Below are 25,547 nucleotides of genomic sequence, written 5' to 3' on the forward strand. Positions count from 1 at the left end.
GTTTTTTTTTAATAAAATTCTTACTTGACTATTATCAAAAGGTGCAGAAAGGTGCAGATGAGACTACTTACATATTAAACTACTTCAAAAGAGCTTTCATACCGTGGTTGAGTTACTCATCTGCGGTCGTCTGCAGACGAGATATGTTCTTTTCAAATATCCTTGTCCTTGACATTTGCAATGATTAGGTTCATTGTATTTCAAATCAGATTTCAGTATATATTCATTACTATGGTACTTGCCACAAAATATGATTTTTTTTGTACCCATTGAAGTCTAGTTTAGTTATAGTTTAATAGTTTAGTTTAGTAACTGTTTTGTCACGACTTTTAAAAAAGCCATCATCAAATCGAATTAAGTTATGTCATCTTCTGGTAGAAAAAAGTATTATCAAAACTCATTTTTCAATTATTTGTATTTATTTTTTACTTTTTTATTTATGACTTCTGGTCAGTCAGTAATTTTTAACTTTTTTCGGTTTTTTAACGATATCAAACTAACTGGAGATTATAAGAGGAGAAAGAATATGAAATCATAGAGCCATAGTACTCAAGGAAGAGAGAGGATGTGAAGAATAAAGTCGGAAAAGTGAGACGTGACAAGGGTCATTTAAGTAAGCATTTATTTATTTTATGATAGCTGATATAGTTCTTAACCAGCTAAAAGACTCTTACCATCGTCCGACAGATTCTTCTTGGACTGTTTTGGCCATTCACGAATATTTGTAACCAAAAGATCCAATGAAACTAATTAACATACCAATTCATGGGATCCCGATTCGTAAGAGATCTGGATTGCTCGCGTGTATAATACTCCCGACATCTGTATAAAAGAAACTTGTTAACCATTATGAACAGTATAATATAGCAAGCGTTTATCGATCTCCACTTTAATTGATGAGTAGAGGATATTTATCCGCAGAGCTATTTTATCGAAAGCTTACCAAAAATGACATAACATAATTCGACATGATGATTGCTTTTTTTCAAAGTCGTGGCTTTTTATCTCATTTTCTGAAAACTTCGAACAGTTACTTTCAAAAAACGTCTGTAATTATTACTAAACTTTTCTATTTGTAGACTTCGATGTCCAACCTTTTATTGTGAGAGTTTCCATGGTAACGAATATATACTGAAATCTGATCTGATATACAATGAACCTCATTGTTGCAAATGTCAAGGACAAGGATATTTGAAAAGAACATATCTCGCCTGCAGACGATCGCAGACGAGTAATTCTACCACGGTATGAAAGCTCTTTGGAAGTAGTTTAATATGTAAGTAGTCTCATCTGCACCTTCCTGCGCCTTTTGATAATAGACAAGTTAGAATGTTATTTAAAAAAACATGAAAACCTGCTCTATTTCATTAAACTGAAATGATAGCAGCATAGTATGTTTGAGAAAGTTGTGTAGTTTTTAAAGATGAAAAACTTTGTATAACATGAAAAACACATATAAATTGAAAACATATATGTTTTCTTACAAAAACTGGTTTCTGGACACCCTTTTCAGAAAATACATTATATAATGAAATACACTCAAGTTACGGGAATAGTACCTTCAGTAAACTTGTTTGAAATAACTTTTTGCACAACTTTGTCGAAGTAACTTAGCCCCTAGGTTGGCCCTGAGCTAAAATTAAATTTTTATCTCACTTTTAGGGGGATCAACCACATAAATAAAATTTACCAAAAGATGGCGTCTATCATTCTGAGCAACTTTGCTGAAGATACTGTACCTCAAAAACCACGATTCTATGAGTTATTAATTAAGAGCGTGAAATTGCGCTTTTGAACCACTGTGCGTTGGGAGGATCAAAAATGAAGGTTTTCAATTGTAACTAATTGATTATGTAATTGCTTTCTGATGCAAAAAATATCTTCTTTATCTGCCTTTCTTCTATATCGACATTTCAAGGGGCATATTGCATCATTTTTGTGGGGCATACAACTGATTTGTTGATATTATACGGTTGCTGGGGAATTATGCCTACGGCAAGCGAAAAAACTTAGAATGTGGTCGTTTTGGAAAATGTGTTTTTATCAATCAATTCTCATCACTTCTACCGGAATCATTGGAAATTTCGTTCCTCAGGCGTATTGCAAAGAAATACCTACATTCTCGAAGAACATTTAAAATATTTCAATGTTTTTTAAGGGGGCATATTGTAACACTTTACCCTAAGCTTTTTTCATGTCATGACTCGATTTACGAGGCCCCGATTATTACGACAAAGAAGGTTCGGGTGTATTTCTGCAAGGGAAAACAGAGCAGATGATAAACGGAACCATCCATGATTCATTGTGATATAAAAAGGTGGTGCAGACCACATGGCTTGCTTGCGTTGGTAACCAAAACTTTGTGAATAGTTCGGTATGACGCGACATACATGGGCAATAAACATGCTTTGATTCAATGCCAACTAGTTGGAATGGTGTGATAAAAGTAAGCACGTGGATTTTAATTTAGCTTGGCTTGCTGAAGCAAAGTTTATTTCACTAACACAAAAGTGTTATGTTTGTCCCACCTGTTTCTACCTCATTGCCATGATTGTGATACAATTACAATAATATATGTATTGCTTATCTCATAACAAAAAACCATTATGCGATCACTGTGTAAACCGAATTTTGAACTGTGGTCCAATGGGGCCAAGTATTTTATACCAATCGAATCAGTTCGTCGAGATGGCAGTATGCCTGTGAGTGTGACAAGTAATGTCGAATCCAATTATCGTTTTACTGCCTTCATTCTGAGACAATCGAGCGAACTTCAGCTTCAGCTATCTGATTAATCATCGGAAATGTTAGTTGAAGCAACTACTTTAAATTAAATCTATCAAGGTAATTTTGTGGTTGACTTCTCCGTGCAGACGTTTGCAAATAAATTTACGTTCGAGCGCCAGAAAAATCGATAGCTTTCCATCAATGTTTGATTCGATCATTTGCAAATTTTGTTTTCAATGGTGTGTAACACCTGCTTAGTTGAAATTATTCTAAGCTTAATGGCAATTAGAGGAACAACGTTACGTATTCGTTTTTTTGCAGTTATTGAATCCATGGCTAGTTCATTAAAACCAACTTTATAATGACCAGCTTTGGATTGTTTATTGGCATTATGCTGAATTATCTAGTTTTGTCCAAATACACCGGCAGCAATAAAGTTTATTCTATCATCAAAAGACTGATTGCCACTATAATCCTTAAAGCCGATTTGCCGATTCAGTATCCAACTATTCCTAACGGGTGACGTGGGTGGAAATGTGAATGCCCAAGAAAAAAGCGTCGTCATCTATTTGAATTATAGGATAAAATTTCTACTATTTATATCACAGCATCGATGTGTTTTTCATCGACAGTGAGCTAGTTATGGTATTTGATAGGCGCCTTTCTGTCTTATGTATTCTTTATGGACAGAGATTCTGTTGGACAGATCAGTACAGATAGTAAAGATAACGAGCTGTAGCTTCGTTAGCTTTTAAAATTAACCGTAATAAAAGGTATTTCCAATATATTCTGTTAGCTTTAATAGCACAGGTTAAGTAAGCTCCGCGATCATCCCGTGTGGTATGAATCATCATGTGGTAATCGATTTTTCGGAGCAATTCTGAACAAGTCACTTCTCCTGGGACTAACGAGCAATCAATGACCCTGATTCCATCAGAAAATTCCCCAACCTTATCCAACCAATTTTCGCCGCTTTGAACTGGCAACCCGTAAGCTGTCGGCTCGGAAAACGAAAGAATTTACGGCATGGGATTTTATGTCTGTCGAACAGGCTTGTATAGAAGGAGTTTATTTCCCGTATCTCAGGGAAGGTTCCGTTGCAGAGCGGGCTGCACGTATCATTCGGAATTTATTCCTGCATGCTTTCAAAAAATTTATGGCTGACTTCTGACGGCGGTGGTTGAGAATCCATTTGAAGCTAGAACTTATATGGTACAAACACCCTTCCCTATGAAATATTTTCACATCAGCGTCATAAAGCTAGTAGGGATGACTTTCTATCAAGGCTTTCTACGAACGAAGACGCCGTACTCGTTCCGAACAAAAAGGGACCGGTGAAAGATACAGCAAAAGCGTCAAGAAAGGTAAGTATACCGTAGATAAGTGCGCCTGTAATGATGATTTTTCATGAGAATTCACTATTGTAGCCTTAGCACTCGAGTAGCAGCAGAAATCTTATCTTCGCTGCTAACAAGACCGGTGTATGCAAAGTTTTGAGAAGCTCTGACGAATTACCCCCTTTGGTGTGAAGATTGTGGAAGCAAAATGATGTTCTGTTGAATTTCATTTGCTCGTAAGTCTGCTACAATGAAGGATTGCACCCCAGAGAGAAAGAGAGAATGGGGATGTTTTAGTTGTACATAGTTTGTGAAGAAATATTATAGTGCAGCACTTGAAGACCGTGTCTACTTGCAAGCAGCTCAGAGAGTGTTTGATAATCTGGAAGATAGAGCTTCTTTCATTTTTCAGAATCGTGTGTGTGTGTGTGAATCTTTTGAGCTTTTATCAATAGATTTTTGATAGAGTATGATGGAACCAGATAACAAACACACATATTTGAGTCATTTCTTCAAAAATTTTCGCTTGCTGCATCGTAGGATTAATGCGGAAGAAATATGAGGAGGCATTTGCCTTGTGATTTTTATGACTAAGTCATTTGTATTGAGGTGAAAGTAAGATATATGTGAAAGATAGATAGATAGACTGATTGTTTTTCGTCAAGTAATCGAAGAGCCGATAAGCTTGACTAAAATTCAAGTGATAAAATCATGACTTTTGCACAGCCAGTGCATTTCATTACAAGTCATTGCAAACGATGGAAAAAGGTTCAGCTTCCATAGTAATTCCATTTCATCGGGAGTGGTAAATGATCCATATAGCCATTTCACCGAAAGTCGTTTTACCGAAAGTCATTTTACCGAATACCGTTTCATCGAAAGTCAACCGACTTCACGGCACACGTCTCCAGTATAAAACATTTGTTTATTACGGTCAGAGAGACCAGTTCGACTAAATGCAAACTTTTCAGCACGGCGGATGTTATTTTGCATGCACTTTCTTTAAATCTTTATAATTAAAAATTTCTCACCTTTAAAAAATGGTGTACCAGAAAACATCGGCAATAATAGTTAAAAAAAAATTTTCTGCAAGAATTAGAGGAAGAAATGACAAAAGAAAATTAAATATACTAAATATATTTAAATAAAATAAAATAAAGCCGCATTTTTAATTTGTTTCCGCAACATTTCCCCCAATGTAACATGACTACTCTACGTCGCGCAATCCAATATAACGTTCCCACGCATCAAAGACCACACTTATCGAAATACTTAAAAACAAACACCCAGCTTACCACTTGTAAACAACCTTCTTGATCACAAATCACAGAATAAATACGGACATAAAACAGACTTCAAGGTTCAGGTTGCAAACAAAAACGCATAACAGATAACGTAGCATACGACAGCAACTCACCGAGCTAGGTCAAATACGCCCATACACTCACGACAGGCACTCACTCGCTCTTTAGAACAAATTAAACGCACGTAAAAATACTCGTTTCTAATTCTCACACTCTTCTTTCGCGCTCTCCCTCCCTCATCAAACATGGCCTCGCGAAGCAACGCGATTGGCTAAGGCTTATGTACTGTTACTTCCCCTAACGCCGTAAGAATATGTAAACTAGAGAGTAAGCTAGAATAGGAGAATAGAGGTTAAGTATGAAAAGGAGAAGTACCTGAAAATAAACAGGATTATGAAAAGTATAGTACACCGTGTATCAATTATTTCAAACCAAATTTGGATAGGCTTTTTTAATACAGCTACAACTGTACCAATTAACAAACATTTACAAAACATCATGCTTTAGATTTTGTTTATGTTTCGTCTTAGACTCATCAGTTCATAGCAGTTCAAATTGAACTGCTTAATGCAAAACTCGGCAGTTCAATTTGAACCGCTAAGCAGACTGCCGAGTTTTGCATTAAGCAGCCCTGCTATGAACTGCTATGCACTGATGAGTCTAAGACGAAACGTAAATAAAATTCAAAACGGTTAAACGGATAGTTTTGATTCTTGAAGGATATTTTCGCGTTTTTTGGCTAGTGAGCAGTTTTTTTTATTTCCATTCCGAACTTTGACGTTTAGTTTCTGGATCGTACTGAAAGCACCACAACCACGTTTCGTCGCCAGCAACGATTGATTTCAAGAAATTTGGATAATTTCGGGCAGTTGCAACGACTTCTCTGTATTGACACGAAGTGAATTCTGCTCCTCCGTCAGTGTTTGCGGGACATAATTGGCACAGACCTTTGTTTTGCCAAATCTTCGTGAAGAATGAGACGAATCGTTTCTCTGTCGATTTCAAAGCCTCTTCTATCATTTTTAGATGAGCATTACAATTATTCGCAACATCATCACGAACTTTTTCACGTTTGTCATGTGTAATATGAGCCTTTAACACTAAATCTCCTCACATATTCCAGACCATGTAATATGAATATTTGAGACTAAATCTTTCCCACACCCCAGACCACACGCACTTAACAAAAACCCGTAAAAGCACCCTTCCACGAAAACCTAGAAACCTACAAATAATAAAAACATTAACTACATGAAGGTAACTAAAATATCAACACTTGCACGTTCCGGTGACCCAGCGAAAAAACGCAGTGGTCATAAAATTCGACTACAGAAACAAGGAAGCATCAAGTTTCAAACCGTTATGTCATCGAAGTAACAGAAAACAAAAACACAACAGCCTGTGTCATTTCCCTCTTCTTCAAGTCCCACAATCGATACAAGTCAACACGACCCAGAATAACAGTAACTTAAGAACACACACTAACTCAAATCGACACTCACGAGAATAATCCAACATACTATCGCCCTCTCCTCTCCGTATCACATCCGCTCACGCTCATCAAGAAGCTTTACTCACTCTCTTACCCAAGAAATATACAATGGCCGACACGATACAACGAGTCCCATTGGTTAAGCCAGATTTACATTGCGTGTTCTAACTCCTTCTCCCGGATTCTCAGTGATCCCAATTGTAAAAACTAATTAGCTAGGCTAGGAGAGAATAGATTATATAAGTTGAAGAACTGATAAAAATAAAGCAATCTTAATCACTAGCGAAACTCGGCCCTCCAAAAAAAGTTTGTGCCACAATAAAGCATTTGTTCAAGACAAACACTGATCGCCGTACACTTGTTGCATCAATCGGAATGTTTCTGATGCGCTTTTTCCATTTTAAATTCAATGACCGCTCTTTGTTCCCTATAGGAATTTCAACGTCAAATGCAAAAATGATTAGGGAGAACTGACACATCCTTGTTATTTGGCAATCAAATGTAATGAAATGTTACTCGTAAATAGAGAAAGGTTCAGACTTTAAATTGCGCGATCGAACACCTAGATGGCGCTATTATCTACTGAGATATGATTCGTATTCCGAAACTTGATGGATGCATTGTGTTTCCAGTGATCATTCTTCTGAAAGTGATCATTCTGGAACCGTTTTTAAATTTAGTTTTTTTTCAGGCAATTTTAGAATTTTTGAGATCAAGGTTCAACTTTTTTTCTGTGCCACTTTTTAGACTCCACTTTCGTACAAGTAAGTTTGTTATAGAAGGCTATTTTCACGTTTCAAATCTGATTTTCTCAGAAACGGTGACGAGTATCAAAAAACCCAACTGGTAATCTCTTAGAAAATTAGTTTAGATTATTCTGTGAAAATTTCAGAACGATGGCCGACTTGACTTTAGCGGTCGGGAAAGTCTTTTTTTCTGAAGGAAGAGTTGCATAGCTGAAAACATATATGTTTTTATGCACTAATCGCATCTAAATTAAATTATCTAGATATTGTCAGGATAGATTTATGCTTTTAAAGACGTAATATTCAATGAACAAGTTGAAAGACGGCGTTTTCAGCTATGCAATTCTTCCTTCAGCAAAAAGACTTTCCCGACTTTAGCAATTAATTATTCTTAAATTTTCACAGAATAATCTAAACTAATTTTCTAAGAGATTACCAGTTGGGTTTTTTGATATTCGTCACCGTTTCTGAGAAAATCAACTTTGAAGCGTGGAAGTAGCCCTCTAAAACGCCCTAAAACACATTGACCTCAGCCCTTAATTGGTATGCTCTGATCTTGTGTCATGCAAGCTCGGATGAAATTCCATGTTATGTCGTTTCGCCTGAGAAATCGACAACTATCCCAAAGTAAATTTTGAATGCTTAAGATTAATTTCTAATCTATATAAGATGAACTCGATTGTTAATGAGAAAAAGTCTGTCGCTTCAACCGAAATCGCAGAATGATAGAGAAACTTGACGCTATAAAAATAACTGCTTGCATACAAAACTTGAACACAAGCTTGGCGAAGAGAAGCTTAAATATCGAAATCCGTATCGCAAGTATGCACAAAGATATAATTGCATACATTTGGGATATTGGTGTAATTTCGTCGGCTATAAAACAAATACAAATCAAGAGAAACAATGTTCGGTGTTGGTTCCTAATCAAGATCAATCTAAGCTGATTCTTGTGCTATTGTGGATTCAAAAGTGTGACGATTGATTGAACTGTTTGATTGTAGAACATTAGAAATTTTGGTTGCCTTGTTACACATCAATGACTCGAACAACCCCATGGGGCTGATTCTTGTAGATTTTTTTTCCATATCTTTCAAAAGTAATGTTAGGCTTTCTCAATTTTGTGCGAGCTTTGCAGAAATTTTCTTATTTCTTCATTCTCATAAAATTTGATTCTCTTTTGGCATCGAAAATGCCTTACTCTTCACTATACGGGGCCGGGTGTCAATTAAAAGTTTCAAAAATAGCCGTGTAATTTTGAACAATAATAACTCGGTCATTTGTTGATGGATTGATATAATTTAACAACCAATCGATTCGGAAACTTTTAACTTAAACATGCAATGCAACGTCGTTTCAGTATTTCAATATTATACTATTGAAAAATTGATTAGAATCGACCTATGTTTTCATTCACCAATCCCAGCTGACCAAAATGGTGTCATTGATTTTTTGTGCACGGTGCACGGTTTCAATCGTTCCCTTCTGCATCGCATGAACGTTCGCACAAATTGGAATATATAATTTGATGCGCTTGTATCTCCGTATTTGTTGATGGATTTGTTACATTTGACATGAGTGCAGTGTGGTGCTGTACGCCAAATATGTGTTCGTTTATGTGAGTTTTCACTGCATTAGATTCACCGGTGAGCGATTGGGTTGCTAGGGTTACCATAAACTTCTCTCGCCCGGCAAGCAAAACACCATTTACTTGTGAGCGGGGGAAATGTTTGATGAGTTAAGTAAAACTGAAACTGAACACCAATGAAACTGTTGACGATTTGAAACGCCTTAATTCTCAACACGGAAATTCGAATTTTACTTGAATTACATAATTTTTTTTTATTGTCACTAGTAAAACTAATGTTTTCAGTATATACAAGGCCTGTGCAGGTGGTAACCCTATGGGTTGCAGAAAACGCTTTACTTATAGAGTAAGCTCAGAATTACCGTGTTTTCAAACGCTTCTCACTAGGTGATTTGAAGATGGAACTATATGATTTCTCGATGAAAATTAAATTAGGTTGCGATTGCGCTGGTCGTAAACAGAAATTTCTAGGAACGGAATAAATACTTCTTGAACGCGATTGACGATGGCATATTGGTAACGTTAGTGTTTCACAATTATGTGCCTTTTTTTTAAATTCAAACAAATTTCAAAATTACATTTTGAATGTCATTATCGGTCGTGTCTCGTAAACAACCCTGTAATTTTTTTATAAATCTTGTACAACATTTTTTTAATTGCTAGTTTCATTCCATGGAAATTATTCTGAAAATGAGAGAAACCGATCATGCTGTCCGTCCTTTGTTCTTGGAACTCGAAATATTTTGTTTTTCAAAATCAATATATTCTCTTGTAAGAATCTTTCGTTACAAAAATAATCAAACCTCCCAACAAAAACATTCATAACGCCAGCATTTATGATTGACTGACTGTGAAGTAATAAAATCGCGGACCAGCTCCAAAGCTTTAGGAGAAATCTAGCTTTAGGAGAAAACCAAGAGCCATCGCTCAAACTTGATTGCCTCTCCCCGCTGCGCTGGTATATAATTTCAGTTGTCAAAGTTTTTTTGAAGAAATTCAACCTTTTTCAGCGTAGAGCACATTCTTCAAACTGTGCCTGTTGGTACCTGCCAGGAGAAGCAAATAGCAAACGACTTCAGACAGCTGCTGGCAGATTTTATTGTTTCACTTGGCTGGGGCATGAAACTTTATTTCATCTTAGTGCACTCAGATTCGGTGCGGGGATTGCAATTCAAAACGTGTTCGGATGCTGCCAAGCTCACAGGATGATGACATGTTGGAACCATTTGAGTAAATGTGAGCTAAGAAATATGCATGAGCGGAAAAAAATGGTATAAATTAATTAGCTGCAAAAGTTGACTAACTACTGACTAGTTTTGTTTTTTGTTAACCAACCCTCATTTTGAAATAATAGAGTTCACTACTCTCGTTATCAGTTACGAGATACCTGTGCTGGAAAAACTTTTTTAATTTATTTATTTCAACAATTGAAAAGAATGCTTGTTCTTGGTTTCACTGGCGGAAAGTTTGTTCTACACTTTAAACACGTTCGGACCAACTTTCTGTACCTTATTAGTACGAGTAGTGAGCTAGCGAGAAAAGGAGGTCTGTGTCATTCTCAAATGGTCGAGGAAAAAGGTGTTCGTTTGAACTGAACAAAGTGAATAGTTATTATTGGTAGTACTGGATATGTTATGTTCAGTGATGGGCTAACTTCGATTTTTCAAACTGTTTCACGGGAAGTGGAGATGAAATATTCTTCAGAAATATAGTCATATCTCACCTTGCGGAACAATTAGTATATGAATTTCTTTGACATCATTTTGAGCCAATATTTTTTTTACTTACTTAAGAGGTCGTCAAAAAGTGAAATAACTAGGTGCTCACATGTTCCTATCTCATGCCTTCCCGTGTGTCTCTGATGATATTTGGTCAATAAAACGGCGTCGACTGGTCGCTATCGCCTTCTGTGTTAGTAGTGGAATGAGAGGGTGCGTGAAGCAAGTATACACCCAGAGAGTCTGCGATTGTTATCGACTACCAAATGCAAATTTCCGCAAAGCAATTAATGTCGTTTAAAATAGTTGAGCTTCTTACCGTTGGCAATCAAATCGACCTGAACGAATTTACTAAAATGAGTTCAAAATATGTTTGTCTTTCTTGTATTTATGTTACTTTTTGTACCTACTTTTTAACAACAATAAAAACACAACTTTACAGTTTACCTTGAAAAAGATCGTCAAATACGGTCGAAAGCGTCGGATTAAAAAATTAAGGAAAGGAAAATTAAAGGATTAAATCATTCGCTTGTGATTTGTGACTGAAAAAGCCGTCAATACTTGGTTGCGATTTTGTGTGTATGTAATAATTTATTTGAAACGCAAAAAATACTGAAAACCCTCCAAGTATTTCGTATATCGTCTTGACGTTTTATGGCTAAAATGTGTTAAACCCCTTAATGTAGCTTTCAATTATCAACTTGTTTCCATAAAAAATTATCTGCAGCATTCCTTGTAATTCATAAATTAGCATATTTCATATCATCCTTACATATATTGACGTATACATCAAAATACGTCCTATGAGCAAGAGTAATTGGTATAAATAAAAATTCTATTCTTATTATAAGTGTTTTATGCAGGAGCGTCTAAAGAAAAAGTATTTAGAACTGTGCAATATCGTACTGTTTACCAGGGGTGTGGTTGGCTGGTTCAGAAGACTGGAAGGAATTGAAAGATTTCGATACGGTGAGAAATGGAATATCTAATGCACGCTCGAGAATTGGTAGGGTTATAAAATGTAAATTATTTATACTAAGCTGAAGAACATGAACTGAATACGCGTCGATTGCTTTCCAATCAATTGCAAGGGATCAAAAGTCTTTCTGTAATATTTGTATCCATTTCGTGCAAACATTTTACTTTGGAGGGCCTAGTCGATGGAACAGTCACCTCAGAACACGATTTGCTCTGTATACGAAACGGGTCATTGGAATTCGATTGACTTAACATCTCCCTGAATTTGGAATAAAGTTATTTGCATGAATAAACAAAACACATGGAAACATCATTTTTCTGTAAACCTCTGTCAGACAGTAAAGTTTGGAATATGTTTACTTAAAAGTAAACATCTCATTACAAAAAAATCCTTGAAATATCACTGAAGTATACGTAGATAAAAAACACTCGCTTTCCAGCATAATTATCGTTTTTTTATTTTCCAGTGTCAAAAGCCTTCCAGTGCATAAGCAAAATGTACCTAAACAACTAGTCAAAATCAATACTACAGTACGGTAGGCATGCCTGATAGTAGTAGAATAGTCTTTTGTTTATTTCGATAAATTTAAACTATTTCAACTCCGATCAAAATTATATTTATTTTACATTAGATTCTCTATGATAATCCTTAAATATGATAATCTATACATAGAATTTGCAAAAGCAAATGTCGATGAGTTTCATGTCGTAAAACTCTAGTCTTGATTTTTAAATCATCGTAAGACGATCACATTGGAGAGTAATCAATTTATATGCAAATACAGAATAAATTACGAACTGATTAGATAACATAAACACTTATCAGCCTCCAGAAACGCTCCGGTCTCAGCGATGATTTCATCGTTCGATAAAAATCTTTTTCCAGTAATCATTTTTGGAACCTATGAAAATAGTCGTTGGGTGCTCAATCTGGTGAATATGGTGGATGCGATAGTAATTGAAATTTTCAATTTCGTCATTGCAGCAATCGACTTGGGAGACGGTGCATTTAATCAGCTGTGAGAAAACGTTGTATCGACCATGTAAACAATCTTTTCATATTCATGAGCTCATGCACATTTGTGAATAGACTTCTTTTTGATATCTTTACGTTGTCAGCTATATCCTGTAACTTCACTTTGAAATTTTTCATAACGATAGAATTAACTTTTGAGACGATTTCCGGAACAACAGCCTCATTTGGACGAACAGAGCGTGATGCTTCATCAACGTTTACACGGCAACATTTTAATTCAGTATATCAGTAACTATTCTAAGTTCTTATTAAGTCCTTTCTTTGGTTGCACAGTATTTCATTCTGTAAAAAACAGTATTTCATCCATTAACGACAAATTTTTTTCATCACTGTTTCTAATGTTCCAAAAGTAGCGTCACTGAAATATTTTAAATTGGTGACACCATCTGTTTGTCAGACCGGGAACTTATTGATCTACGTTATAGATATTGAGGGTTGAAGGGTTAGCCGTAAGAATCCATTCGCAATGACCAGCAGTCTTGTTAAATATTTAGTTGTTTCTGCCTGAATCAACTGAGATTCAGGCAGCCGTGGTTCCGATGAGCTGGTTATTTCATGGTCATTTCATAACTACCCATCCATCTCATTTCATGCTTTGAGATGTTGTTGCTTTATCCTCGGCAGAAATAGAATAGTGAAAAACTATTTTGAATTTTGAAAATAGCAGAATTGTGACAAATGAGATGATGTTCGACCATGATTATCTCTTTTTCTGTGAAAATACTGACTTTTGATGATCCAAATAATAATAAGTTTTTATAATTTGGTAGGTCAAATCCAGAGCTCATTTAAAAATAAATTCATTAGGAATGCATAATGCTTTTCTCGCCGAAGCATCTACTTTACCTGATATAACGATAAAAGTTTCTTATTGTTCAATCAATATTTATCTTGTTCCTGCTCTACTCCAACGTTAAACTACTAAAGCAAAGTCTTGGCATTACATTCCTTTTGTGGAATTTGGCCTTTTTGTTTCAAAAAACTTCGCAAGGCAATTCTTCGTGTACAGAATCATTGCATGACTAGTACTATGGATTCTTACTTACTACTTACTCTTTCAGTCGTAGACCACGCGGGTCTCTGCTGTATACAGGAGGCGTCTCCATTCAACTCGGTTCATTGTTGTTCGCCGCCAGCCTCGGTAGCTGCGAAGGGTCCGCAGGTCGTCCTCAATTTGATCGATCCATCTTGCCCGCTGTGCGCCTCTTCTTCTTATACCGGTCGGATCATTGTCGAGGATCATTTTAACCGGGTTGTTCTCCGACATTTTAACAACATGCCCGGCCCACCGTAACCGCCCGACCTTGGCCGTTTGGACGAGGGTTGGTCCTCCCAGCAACTGGTGCAGTTCATGGTTCATTCGCCTTCTCCACGTACCGTCTTCCATCCGCACTCCGCCGAAGATGGTTCGCAACACCTTCCGTTCAAAAACACCTAGTGCGCGTTGATCCTCCGCAAGCATTGTCCAGGACTCGTGCCCGTAGAGGATAACCGGTCTAATCAGCGTTTTGTAGATAGTTAACTTCGTACGAATTTTGCTCGATCGAAGCGTCCTGCGCAGTCCAAAGTAAGCACGATTTCCTGACAATATGCGTCTCTGAATTTCTCTGCTGGTGTCATTATCGGCAGTCACCAGTGAGCCCAAGTACACGAACTCGTCGATCATTTCGATTTCATCACCACCAATCAGAACTCGTAATGGGTGGCTGACGTTATCTTCTCTCGAGCCCCTGCCTTTCATGTACTTTGTCTTTGACACATTGATGTCTAGTCCGATCCGCTTGGCCTCAGCTTTTAGTCCGATGTACGTATCTTCCATCTTCTCAAAGTTGCGTGCTATAATATCAATATCATCAGCGAAACCAAGTAGCTGGACGGACTTTCTGAAAATCGTGCCACTCGTGTCTATCCTCGCTCTTCTTATCACACCCTCCAAAGCAATGTTGAATAGCAGACACGAAAGGCCATCACCTTGCCGTAGACCTCTGCGAGTTTCGAAGGGACTCGAGTTTATCCCCGATACTCGAACAACGCACATCACTCGATCCATCGTAGCCTTGACCAATCGTATCAGTTTGTCCGGGAATCCGTAGTCGTGCATGATTTTCCATAGCTGTTCTCGATCGATTGTGTCGTAGGTTGATTTGAAATCGATGAATAAGTGATGTGTGGGCATATTGTATTCGCGGCACTTTTGCAACCCCTGGCGGATGGCGAACACTTGGTCCGTGGTAGCGCGTTCGCCCATAAATCCTGCCTGATATTGTCCTACGAATTCGTTTGCAATCGGTGAAAAAGTCGACGGCATAAGATTTGGGAGAGTACCTTGTAGGCGGCGTTCAGCAGAGTTATCGCGCGGTAATTGCAGCAATCCAGCTTATCGCCCTTTTTGTAGATGGGACACACGATTCCTTCCATCCATTCCTCCGGTAAAATCTCGTCCTCCCAGATCTTGGTAACGACCCAGTGCAGTGCTTTCACTAGTGCATTACCACCGTGTTTCAGTAGCTCGCTTGGTAGTTGGTCAACGCCAGCGGCCTTATTATTTTTCAACCGGCTTACCACCTCCTCCACTTCTTGGAGGTCTGGGGCCGGCAGTCTATCGTCCTCCGCACGCGTTCCCAAGTTCGTTACCGCGCCGCTACTTTCGTATTCCGCCACATCGCCATTGAGGTGCTCGTCGAAATACTGCCGCCACCTCTCGATCACCTCACAGTCGTTCGTGAGAAGATCCCCGTTGGTGTCCTTGCACATATCGGCCTGTGGCACATGGCCTCTGCGCGAAACTATGGATTCTACTAACACTAATAATCCTTCCAGGTCGGGGCTCGAACATACGACAACTGGCTTGTAAGACCAGCGTCCTATGCATTGAACCGCCAACCCGGGACAACGTTAAACTACTGCAAACTACATAAAACCCATTTTAATTATATGCATTCCACAGTTCGAAAAATTCTTGTGTTTTTACATCTTATCAGATGCACATAAATGGAGCGTCGTAATTCACACAAATTTCAATTCAAGAACATGTGGAATTGTTTGATTTGAAAATTACATGGCTTGAATTCGAATGAATAAAAAACAAAAGATCGTCAGCAGCAGCGCGACTTGAACCGAACGCGAACCATCACCATCACTGGATTGGAATGTCTTGATTTTTTGCTATTCTCATGAAGAGAGGTTCTGCAATCACTGTGAAAACCGACTCTAAAACCGAGACACGGGAGGCCATAGGCAATATACCATTCGAATCAGTTCTTCGAGTACGTAAAATGTCTACATGTGTGTATGTAATATTTTTGTGCGCTCTCTTTTCTCAGAGATGGCTGAAACGATTTTCACAACCTTAGATTCAAGTGAAAAAAAAAAATTTCTGATCATTATTTGAATATGACTTCCAGCTCCCGAATGACAAGATGATATGTGATGTGATAGTGATATTTCATATTAATCTGGCTTCCGGTTCCGGAATTACAAAATGATTAGTGGAAAAATTTAAATTTCAAATTATTTACACTTTAATTACCTTCCTCAGAGATGGCATGACCGATTTTGACCAACTTAGGTTCAAATGAAAAGTCTTATAATTCAATACAAAGCTCTTCCAAAAAACAAAAAAAAAACAGGTTTTCATACTAGCACTGTTATTTCGAATGCATACATTAAGAATAATTTATAATAATTTAAAGAACCAATTGAATTTTACAATTGGAAAATTTAGTTAGTTTTGCCCATACATGGACAGCAAATTATTAAAGGTTAGTAATAATCATCGCAACATTGAGCTATTGTTAGTAAAAAAAACCTTCTTAATCCACCTAGTGGTGTGATAATGCCTTTCTTTTTCTTCAAAATAGTCTCATGATTTTTTATATCTTTTTATACAATAATTTCTGACATTAATTTGGGCTCATTTTTGATTTTGATTTTTGATTTTGAGAAGAGTGATGCTAATCTAAAAAACCTGTTTTAATCCACCTAGTGGTGTAATGATGCCTTTCTCATATCAATCATACTATCATATATAATACTGTGGTATTCTTCAAAATAGTTTTCTTCGATTTTTAAAAGAATAACCGAAATCGGTTTGTTTGACCGTCTACTGATAAAAACTATCAATTGGAAAAGATTGGAGGTCGATTTTGAAATTCTTTTAAGGTTTTTCCCCATTTTCAGTAATGGTATACAATTTTTAACTCACTTTACCCTATATTTCCGGAGATCCAAATAATATTCAGGAATTTTATATGGGACCTCAAAACTTTTCATTTTAATCTAAGTTTGTGAAAATCGGTTCAGCAATCTCTGAGAAAAGTGAGTGACATTACTTTCACATTTTTAATGCATTATTTTCCCATTATTGGTGCATATCACCCTGCAATTCCGGAAGCGAAAGTTGGATCCAAATCATGTTCAGGAATTTTGTATGCGACAATGAGACCTTTCATTTACATCTAAGATTGTGAAAATCGGTTTAGTAATCTCCGAGAAAAGTGAGTGACATTATTTTCACATATTTGGTGCATATCACCCTGTAATTCCGGAACCGGAAGTCGGATTCAAATGAAGTTTAGGAACTATGCATGGGACCATGAGACCTTTCATTCGAATCTAAGTTTGCGAAAATCGGTTCAGCCATTTCCGAATAAAAAAGATGACAATATTTTCACATTTTTGGTGCATATCACCCTGTAATTCCGGTACCGGAAGTCGGATCCAAATGAATTCAGGAACTTTGTATGGAACCGTGACCATGAATCCTTTCATTAGAGTCTAAGTTTGAGAAAAACGATTTAGCCACCTACGAGAAAAGTGAGTGACATTATTTTCACATTTTTATTGCATATCACCCTGTAATTCCGTCACCGGAAGTTGGATTCAAATAGAATTCTGGAACTTTGTATGGGACCGTAGGGCCTTTCATTTGAATCTTAGTTTGTGAAAATCGGTTCAGCCATCTTGGAGAAAAGTGAGTGACATTTTTTTCACAATTTTTGTACCTATCGCCCTGTTGCTCCGGAACTGGAAGTCGAATCCAAATGAAATTCAGGAACTTTGTATGGGACCATGACACTTTTCATTTGAATCTAAGTTTGTGAAAAACGGTTATGCTATCTTCGAGAAAAGTGAGTGACAATATTTGTCACACACACATACACACACATACACAGACATTTGCTTAGTTCGTCGAGCTGAGTCGAATTGTATATGACATTTAGCCCTCCGGGTCTCGGTTCAAAAGCCGGTTTTAGCAGTGATTGTATAGCTTTTCTATATGAGAAAGGCAAAACCCCTTCTTAGTCCACTTAGTGGCATTTTGTGACGTTTCATGCAATTCTAAGACGTTTGACATCAAAATAAAATTTCGATTCGGAAATTTAATGTACCCATGATAATTTTTCAAGTTCGATTCTTGAAAATTCAGAAAATCCTTACGCTGGCGATCGACAGTAGCATGAGAATCTTCTAGAAAAGGTTGGAAAATATAAATGTTGGCCGCATCTTTTGGTCCGTGTGCTTTCACGAGAAACACCCACAGGCTCCGAAGACCCGGTGGATGGCTCGCATATTGGTCGTCGACTGGAGCGGATTTCTGTAGGCGATGATGATGATGTTGCCGAAGAGATTTCTAACATAGACAAGTAAATGTTGGCCCTTATTACCGTAATAACAACAAGCTCATCTAAGTAATTACTTTTTTCTCTGAAGTGACTTTCGTGATAAAGACCTACATTCACTTCACTTGGTTTTCAACGTGTAGTGATACCCGTAATAAGGGCCGTTGTCTAAAACGGAGTGGAAGAAGAGTTGCTAATGATAACATTTTCAGTTGTATGACATAATCACAACTAATTCAAAATTTAAGTTTTCGGAAATGTTTGGTATCAACGAGTATCAAAGACGAAAACTCCCGACGCCATTTTCGTGCATGGATAGGTATAAAAGGGTAACACTTGATATATTTTCAGTTGCACCTTGCAATTGACTGAGCAGGAAGTATAGCAAGTGCATCATTCCGGTTGGTTCAGGTCCAGATCTCCGTTCAAGTTCAAGTATCAAAAATTCGGATAGTTTCTTTCACTGAAATATGCAAATTCGAAATGAAATAATCGACATCCAAATTCTGTATATTGTTATTTTTTTACTCTCATTTATTCCGCGTTATTTAATTGTGCGGTAGAAAATATTTATCGTCAATGAGTTAATCTTTAGTATAAATGCACCGTTACAAATCGGAAAGCGAAGCAATAGAAGTAGCATTCCAGTATTCCAGTTATGGCTGTGAAAATACTCTTCCGTATTTTTTAAATAATCAGCTCTTACTTTTATGTCATTTCCTGGTTTCATTACACAACATACTGAAGATTTGTTCAACAAACTAAGGACTGTATAATCTAAGATTCCGTCGGATATCGGATCGATTGGTGAGGCGCTTACGTGTGATAGAAAAAAGGAAACAAATGAACATTATTTGTAATGAACTCTTAGCACTGTCAGTTTTATTAATTTTACGTAGTTTACTAAAGGAAATAACGACTAGTTTAGTATGTTCGATTATTTTCGCATTTAACTTTTTACAAACCTTTAATCGGAAAACATCAACTGAAAATTCACCATTCCTGAATAAGCAGTCTCCTTACGATTCTCAGTTCTGCTCGGGAGTGCAAAACCCGAGCAATTCACGACCACAGCGATTTGCCGTGAAAATTAACATAAAATCCGTTATAGTTTTCTCGCTCGCCAGCCTTTCCACGATGAAAGTAGCAGTAGATGCCTCATACTATCTCCGTAATTGGAAAGAAAGAGGTACCATTTGTAGTGTTTTCTTTTGAGATACTTGAGATTAAAAGCTATGACATTTTTGGCTTCTTCGGGAAATCCTTGTGCTTCCGGTTTCAACTGATGCTTTAAAGTATGCTACTCGTTCATTTCTGAATGATGGTATGAAATTGGATAAAATAAATGCCAACATTATTAATGATTTTCCGTCACACTCAAAAGCATTTTACTTACGAAACCCGCTCTGTTTCTGTTCGGTGCTGTGTGCTGTGCATTTCAAATCTTGCATCAGAAGCGGGAAAGTAGGTGCTTTCGTTGCTGGATGGAGTTATGTTAAACGTATCTTGGAGAAAAATGGTCTGTGGAGTATTCATTTTTGTGATGCTAGAGGGAGATTAGTTTATTTCAACAACACTATTTTACATGTTTATTGTGATCGTTATAATCATTGTTTTCCATTTCAAGAATTTCCATAACATAATTCACTTAAAGCAAAAAAAATTAAATCTAAACAAGCATTTTTTCAAAGCTACCCTAGGATTATCACCAACATAGTGATTGAAAAATATCACATTTAAATGTAAGTTACTTCACCGTCTTGTACTAGGTCAGTCGATTTTGTTGGCTCTACTTCGTCCTTTATATCACCATTCCTCGAAGTCTTGGAACTCATTCGTCTTCTGCACAGCAGAATGCTGCTAATGGTGGCCGGGATCAGATACACAACCGCCAGCACCAGAAAGTATCCACCGTACACCTTGAATTGACCACGGGGCGACAGCATCAGTCCGGACTCGGATATGACTACCACCGTCAGGATGGTTTGGAAGACCAGTGCGATGAATGTGTTTATACCGAAAACTAATCCGAAACTGTCCTCCACCAGATATTTGGCCACGGTAGCGCTGATTGATTGCGTTGGAGGGGAAGGTTCAGTGAAATTATGGAATAAAGACACATTTAGAATGATAAATTTTCATGTAAATTAAATGCTGACTATAATGGAGGTGAAATTTTGTGGAAGCTGGTTTATAAAGATTCATGCCTTGAGATTGAGATAAATTGCAGGAAACATTGTAAGACAAAATTGTACCCAAAATTATATAAACAATAAGGGATTGGTATAGGTATTCAAGGTGTGTTATGCAACATGAAACCTATGAGTATGCTTGAATTTTCGTAAGAATAGAAAAGCGCCGAAAGTCCCCGTTAAAAAGTTTGTTTGGTGCAGCCGAAATTATTACGTATGATAGGTACGGTTTCATTGCACCTAAGCTTTTACTTATAAAATGAAATTGGGACGATTTCCGAGTATAAATATTGTACTGAAGATATACACAGTTCGCTTCGGTTTCTCGTTCGATACAGTCATAAAACACTTTCAGTTGGGTCGACAAATCGAAGAACGGTTTTCTGAAATTTCCGGTGAAAAGTTTGAAAAATTTACCAAAACCAAAAATATACAGACCTTTGAAAAACTTTTATCTCTCTGCAGGTCAAAAATGGCTGAGAAAATCGGAGGATTTTTCAAGTGTTATCAAAATTAGCTCTGAAAAATTAGTGTTTTTGTGATGTTTCACAATTATTCGCGATAATATGATTTTTTTGGAATAAACATTATTCCGACTGCAAGAGTTACATTGAGACACATTTTTGGAAAAGCTTTCTACGCTTATCATGAAAAATCAACGAATTTCATATAACCGATTTTGTTGTATTTTGACGATTTGGAAGTACTAAATGATATACAAATTATTTCGCAACGATGCTAATTCAATTTTTAAACGGAGCAATGATAGGTTTGTGAAGTTTTCTAAATTTTCCACAGAATAAGATCAATTTTGCAATGAACTGAAGAAAAGAAGCTTTAGTTTTAATGTGTGTAATAATTGTGAAAGATCACAAAAACACTCATTTTCAGAGCTATTTTTTAGAACACTCGGAAAATCCTACGAATTTACGAAGCCATTTTCACCCTACAGATAGATACACGTTTTTCAAAGGTCTGTATGTTTTTGATTTGGGAAAATTTTCAAATTTTCCATCAAAAGTTTCCTAAAACCACCCGCGCGTAAGGTACTTGGACGATGGCCTTAAGGCTATCGCGGAACGGTCAAGGACCAACAAATTTTCTTTTTGATAATTACTTCTAAGGCAGCAACGAGTGGCTATGACTCATATAAACTGGGTTGTTTTTAAATCACTGGACACATGTTTATAGAATGTCCAATCGATTTCCTATGACATTTTTGGAGAAATTCTATGCCAATATCCAGAAATGGCAAAATTCTAACACGACCCCCTTCGATTTGCATGATACTTTGCATATGTGACCGGTATGACAAATTAAGTAATTTTCACTGGTCTAGAGATTATTTTTACAAAAGACTAATTTTAAGAAAAGGCGTATGTGTTTTAAACCACATTATTTTTAAACAATTTTAATCCGGAGTCTACTAAAATTGTGTCACAGAGGAAGTTGTAGATAATCAATTGAAATGAAAATATGCACTGAAAAAATATTACGATTTTACAAAAGCTGAATTTATTTTTCAAAATTCGCAGTTATTCCTCGGTACGATGTTTTTATTTTATACCACAAAAAAAACGTTAAGTTTCAAAGAAACTAATGAATGTTCAATAAAGTTGGAGAAATGATCGATTAAAAAAGTTTACCGAAGAAAAACTCTAAACGATTTTCGGAAAACGATGTTTTGAAAGAAATAAATGTGCCTGAGCAATGAAATATTATTTTCCAATGTACGTTCAATGCAAAAAAACAATAGAATGCTACATTTTAAATGCAGTCATTTTCGAGATATATGAGAAATAAAGTCGAGAAAATCGGTATTTCATTTCATCTTCGAGATCTGTTATTATTCCGAAATTTGTTTTAAGTGGATTCTTGAAAAAAAAAAAAATTTTGGATTCTTTAAAAAAAGATTAACATTTCAAATTACAACAGATCGAGTTCAAAGTCGATTTTCACAAAAAATTTTTTTTTCCAGATTAGACCAGATCTGGACGTTTAATGCATTTCTAAGACATGCGGCATTAAAACAAATTTCTTCCATTTTCTAGGTTTTTACTGCGAGGATTTCCAAAATTACGCGGTCTCAAATTCTCTAAGTCTCAAAGTCGATTCTTACGAACAATTTTTTTTTGAGAATACACCAGAAAATTTCTTCCATTTTGCGGTTATTTTCTACGCGGAGTTCTAAAGTTCCGTGGTCTCAATTTATCTCAAAGTCCCAAAGTCGATTTTCACAGAAAAATTTTTTTTCAGGCAATTCCAGAAATGCTTAGCAGATCATCAGACTCGACTTTGTCCGATTTGGATGAAACTTTGCACATGGCTTCAGTATGGCAAACCATAAGTTTTTGAACCGATTGAGAGGTCAATCCGGCTCACGATTGATTTTTAAAAAGGGCGTATGTATTTTTGCATTTCTCCAAAATTGCCTTTTTCAAATCGTTGTAACTCGGAAACCGTTAATTGTACAAAAATGGCGTTCAGGAAGAAGTTGTAAGGGATCGATTGGGCACTCTAGATAATACACACTTAAAAAATATTTTTGATATTTTTTCCCAATAATTACAAAATAATCCGAAAAAATTAAAGACAAAAAGAGTATGGTTTTAATTTTTTCGATAATTTTTTATTTTACAACTGTTATTAAAACCTACAGATTGATGGCTATCCCATTCGTGCCTTTTGAAAAATGAAGAAGTTACAGCTAAAATAATTTACAGATATATTCGAAATTTCAGTTTCTCTTTGGAAGATAATCATTTAAACAGTAGAATATCATTCTACAGGTTAAAGGCAATAAATTTGTTCATGATATCCTTTCTTCTAAAAGTAGCTGTTCTTGAGATACTTGGAAATTTATTTATAACACCACTTTTTATATTTCCATGAATTGTTTATTTACGCGGATCTCCGAAGTTATCACCCGCGTAAAAAGAGACCTCATTGTACGTCTTTTTTAAATTACTCAAGATTCTCCATCAAATTTTTTATTTTTGTAATTTTCATATAACTTTGAACAGATTATTCTTTGACATCAAGACGATGCGAGCAGTTGTTTCAAGATATTTTAAAACCAACATCGAAGAAAAACACTGGTTTATAAAAATTACAGGTTCAACAAGGAAGTAACTGCCATATTAAAATAAAAAAGGTACAGGGTTGTGTGCGAGACACAACCGATCGTGATTACATTAAAAATGCAGTTTTAAACTCGCCTATCAACAGATTTAAATTTGAAAAATATCCAAAAAATGCGAAATACTATCTAGGATTTCAATACTAATTTTAGGAAGTTAGAACCTTCAGTTACTAATATATTATAGTCAAGTGCGTTCAAGAAGTATGTACAATATTATTACTAGTAAAAGTTTCAGTTCGCTTTCACATCTCATCCAAGTCAGTCGATAAAACAAAACCGCTTACATTCGGGATGGAAGAAACCAAGTACAGTATTGTGTAGTGAACAATAGAACGACCTCGAAATGAGTGAACCAAACGAACAAAAGCTACCGCCGATACGAAAGAATACAATTATTGTTGACTTCAGGCAGTGCAAAATTCGACCCTCGATACGAGAACTTGAAGGTTTACTTAAGGAGTAAATGCATCTAGACATTAAACGTGTACATTTACTTCAATGCAATAAGACAAATAATGTTGTTTACACAAGGGGAGAGTCGCTCAACACAAACTATATTGTGCCTCTAAAAAAACACGTGAGATACTGTGAGTCTAAGTGTGCCACGCTGTGCCCCTTGAAACAGCTACTTGTCAAAACTGAGCCCTCTGTGTGCCGTAACTGTACAACTGTATGAAAACGAGAGTGCCAATATTGATAAAGGCACCAACGCATTGTGTTAATGTGTGATTGGCACATTGTTCTAAGCGTCCTCCCCTTGTGTTTACATCTAGTTTTATTAAGAGTTGTATGCAATTCAATTCACAGAAGATAATAACAATGTGCGCTATGTGGAGCACGAGAACATTAAGTACAACATTTCAGTAGATATGGAAGATAGTACTATAGTGAGTGTGCATGATCTTCCCTCAAGCGCCATCGATCCTTATATTCGTGGAAGAACTCTTTCCTCAGGATTCCAAATGGCGTACGTTTGTTACGCATGCGCTTGAGGGCTATATCTTCTTATGTCGGTCAGGAAACAAGAATTCCGTGCAAATCACTTGTTACCTATGACAATCAGATGGCCACATTTCAATATTGCCAAAAAAAAGCTGTTCACATGTGATAAACTGGATAAGGAGACAACTACACCAAAGGACAACGGTGCTTTCTGCACACCAACCCCAAGCAACCATAATACACCTGTGACAGCCATCAACAACAATGAAGCATGCTCCTCAACGAAACCTATGGACGCAACACATTCAGAACAAGGTACACCAGCAGCAGCAGCTAACAATGCACCCAACATCTGGATAAACAAAAGTAACACCACTAATGATTCCACCAACAACAGTGACACCGTACCAATTGATGGGAGCGAGAATAGCGATCCACTGCTCCCCCTTAAATTGCTGGATGGCAATGAAAACGCCTCTCCTCTTAGGCAAAAAAAAAGATAACTAGATCCAGCCATAAGAAAAAATATTTTTTTTTATTAATGTTAAACGGCCAAGTCAAGCTTAAGTGCATATGAGCTGAAATAAAAATCTTAATGAAAAAAGAAAAATAGCAAAAGTTATTTTTGAAAAATTCCGCTTCCGTTAGTACATAGAGATTGCTGTTCACAACAAGCGCCACCGGTGATTTGTTTGCTATCTTTGATGCTTGTTAATGTGTATCG

At 36.6% G+C, this 25,547-nt stretch overlaps 2 protein-coding genes across 21 annotated transcripts in view; one reads left to right on the forward strand and one right to left on the reverse strand.

The window, feature by feature from the left end:
- Window positions 1-25,547, forward strand: part of LOC131438950 (potassium voltage-gated channel subfamily KQT member 1) — an 892,435-nt gene that overhangs the window by 141,909 nt on the left and 724,979 nt on the right. The gene's annotated exons all lie outside the window — the stretch shown is intronic.
- The window catches only part of LOC131438955 (thiamine transporter 2-like), an 88,129-nt gene continuing 82,010 nt past the window's right edge, over window positions 19,429-25,547 (reverse strand). Inside the window, exons 6-7 of the mRNA XM_058609395.1 lie at window positions 19,944-20,614; window positions 19,429-19,861 (exon numbers count right to left, since the gene is read on the reverse strand). Coding sequence (XP_058465378.1) covers window positions 20,284-20,614 — 331 coding nt within the window. The 3' untranslated portion in view covers window positions 19,429-19,861; window positions 19,944-20,283. The remainder of the gene's footprint in view (window positions 19,862-19,943; window positions 20,615-25,547) is intronic.

The sequence above is a fragment of the Malaya genurostris genome, chromosome 3, assembly GCF_030247185.1.
Source record: "Malaya genurostris strain Urasoe2022 chromosome 3, Malgen_1.1, whole genome shotgun sequence".
In the NCBI taxonomy this organism is placed as follows: Eukaryota; Metazoa; Arthropoda; class Insecta; order Diptera; family Culicidae; genus Malaya; species Malaya genurostris.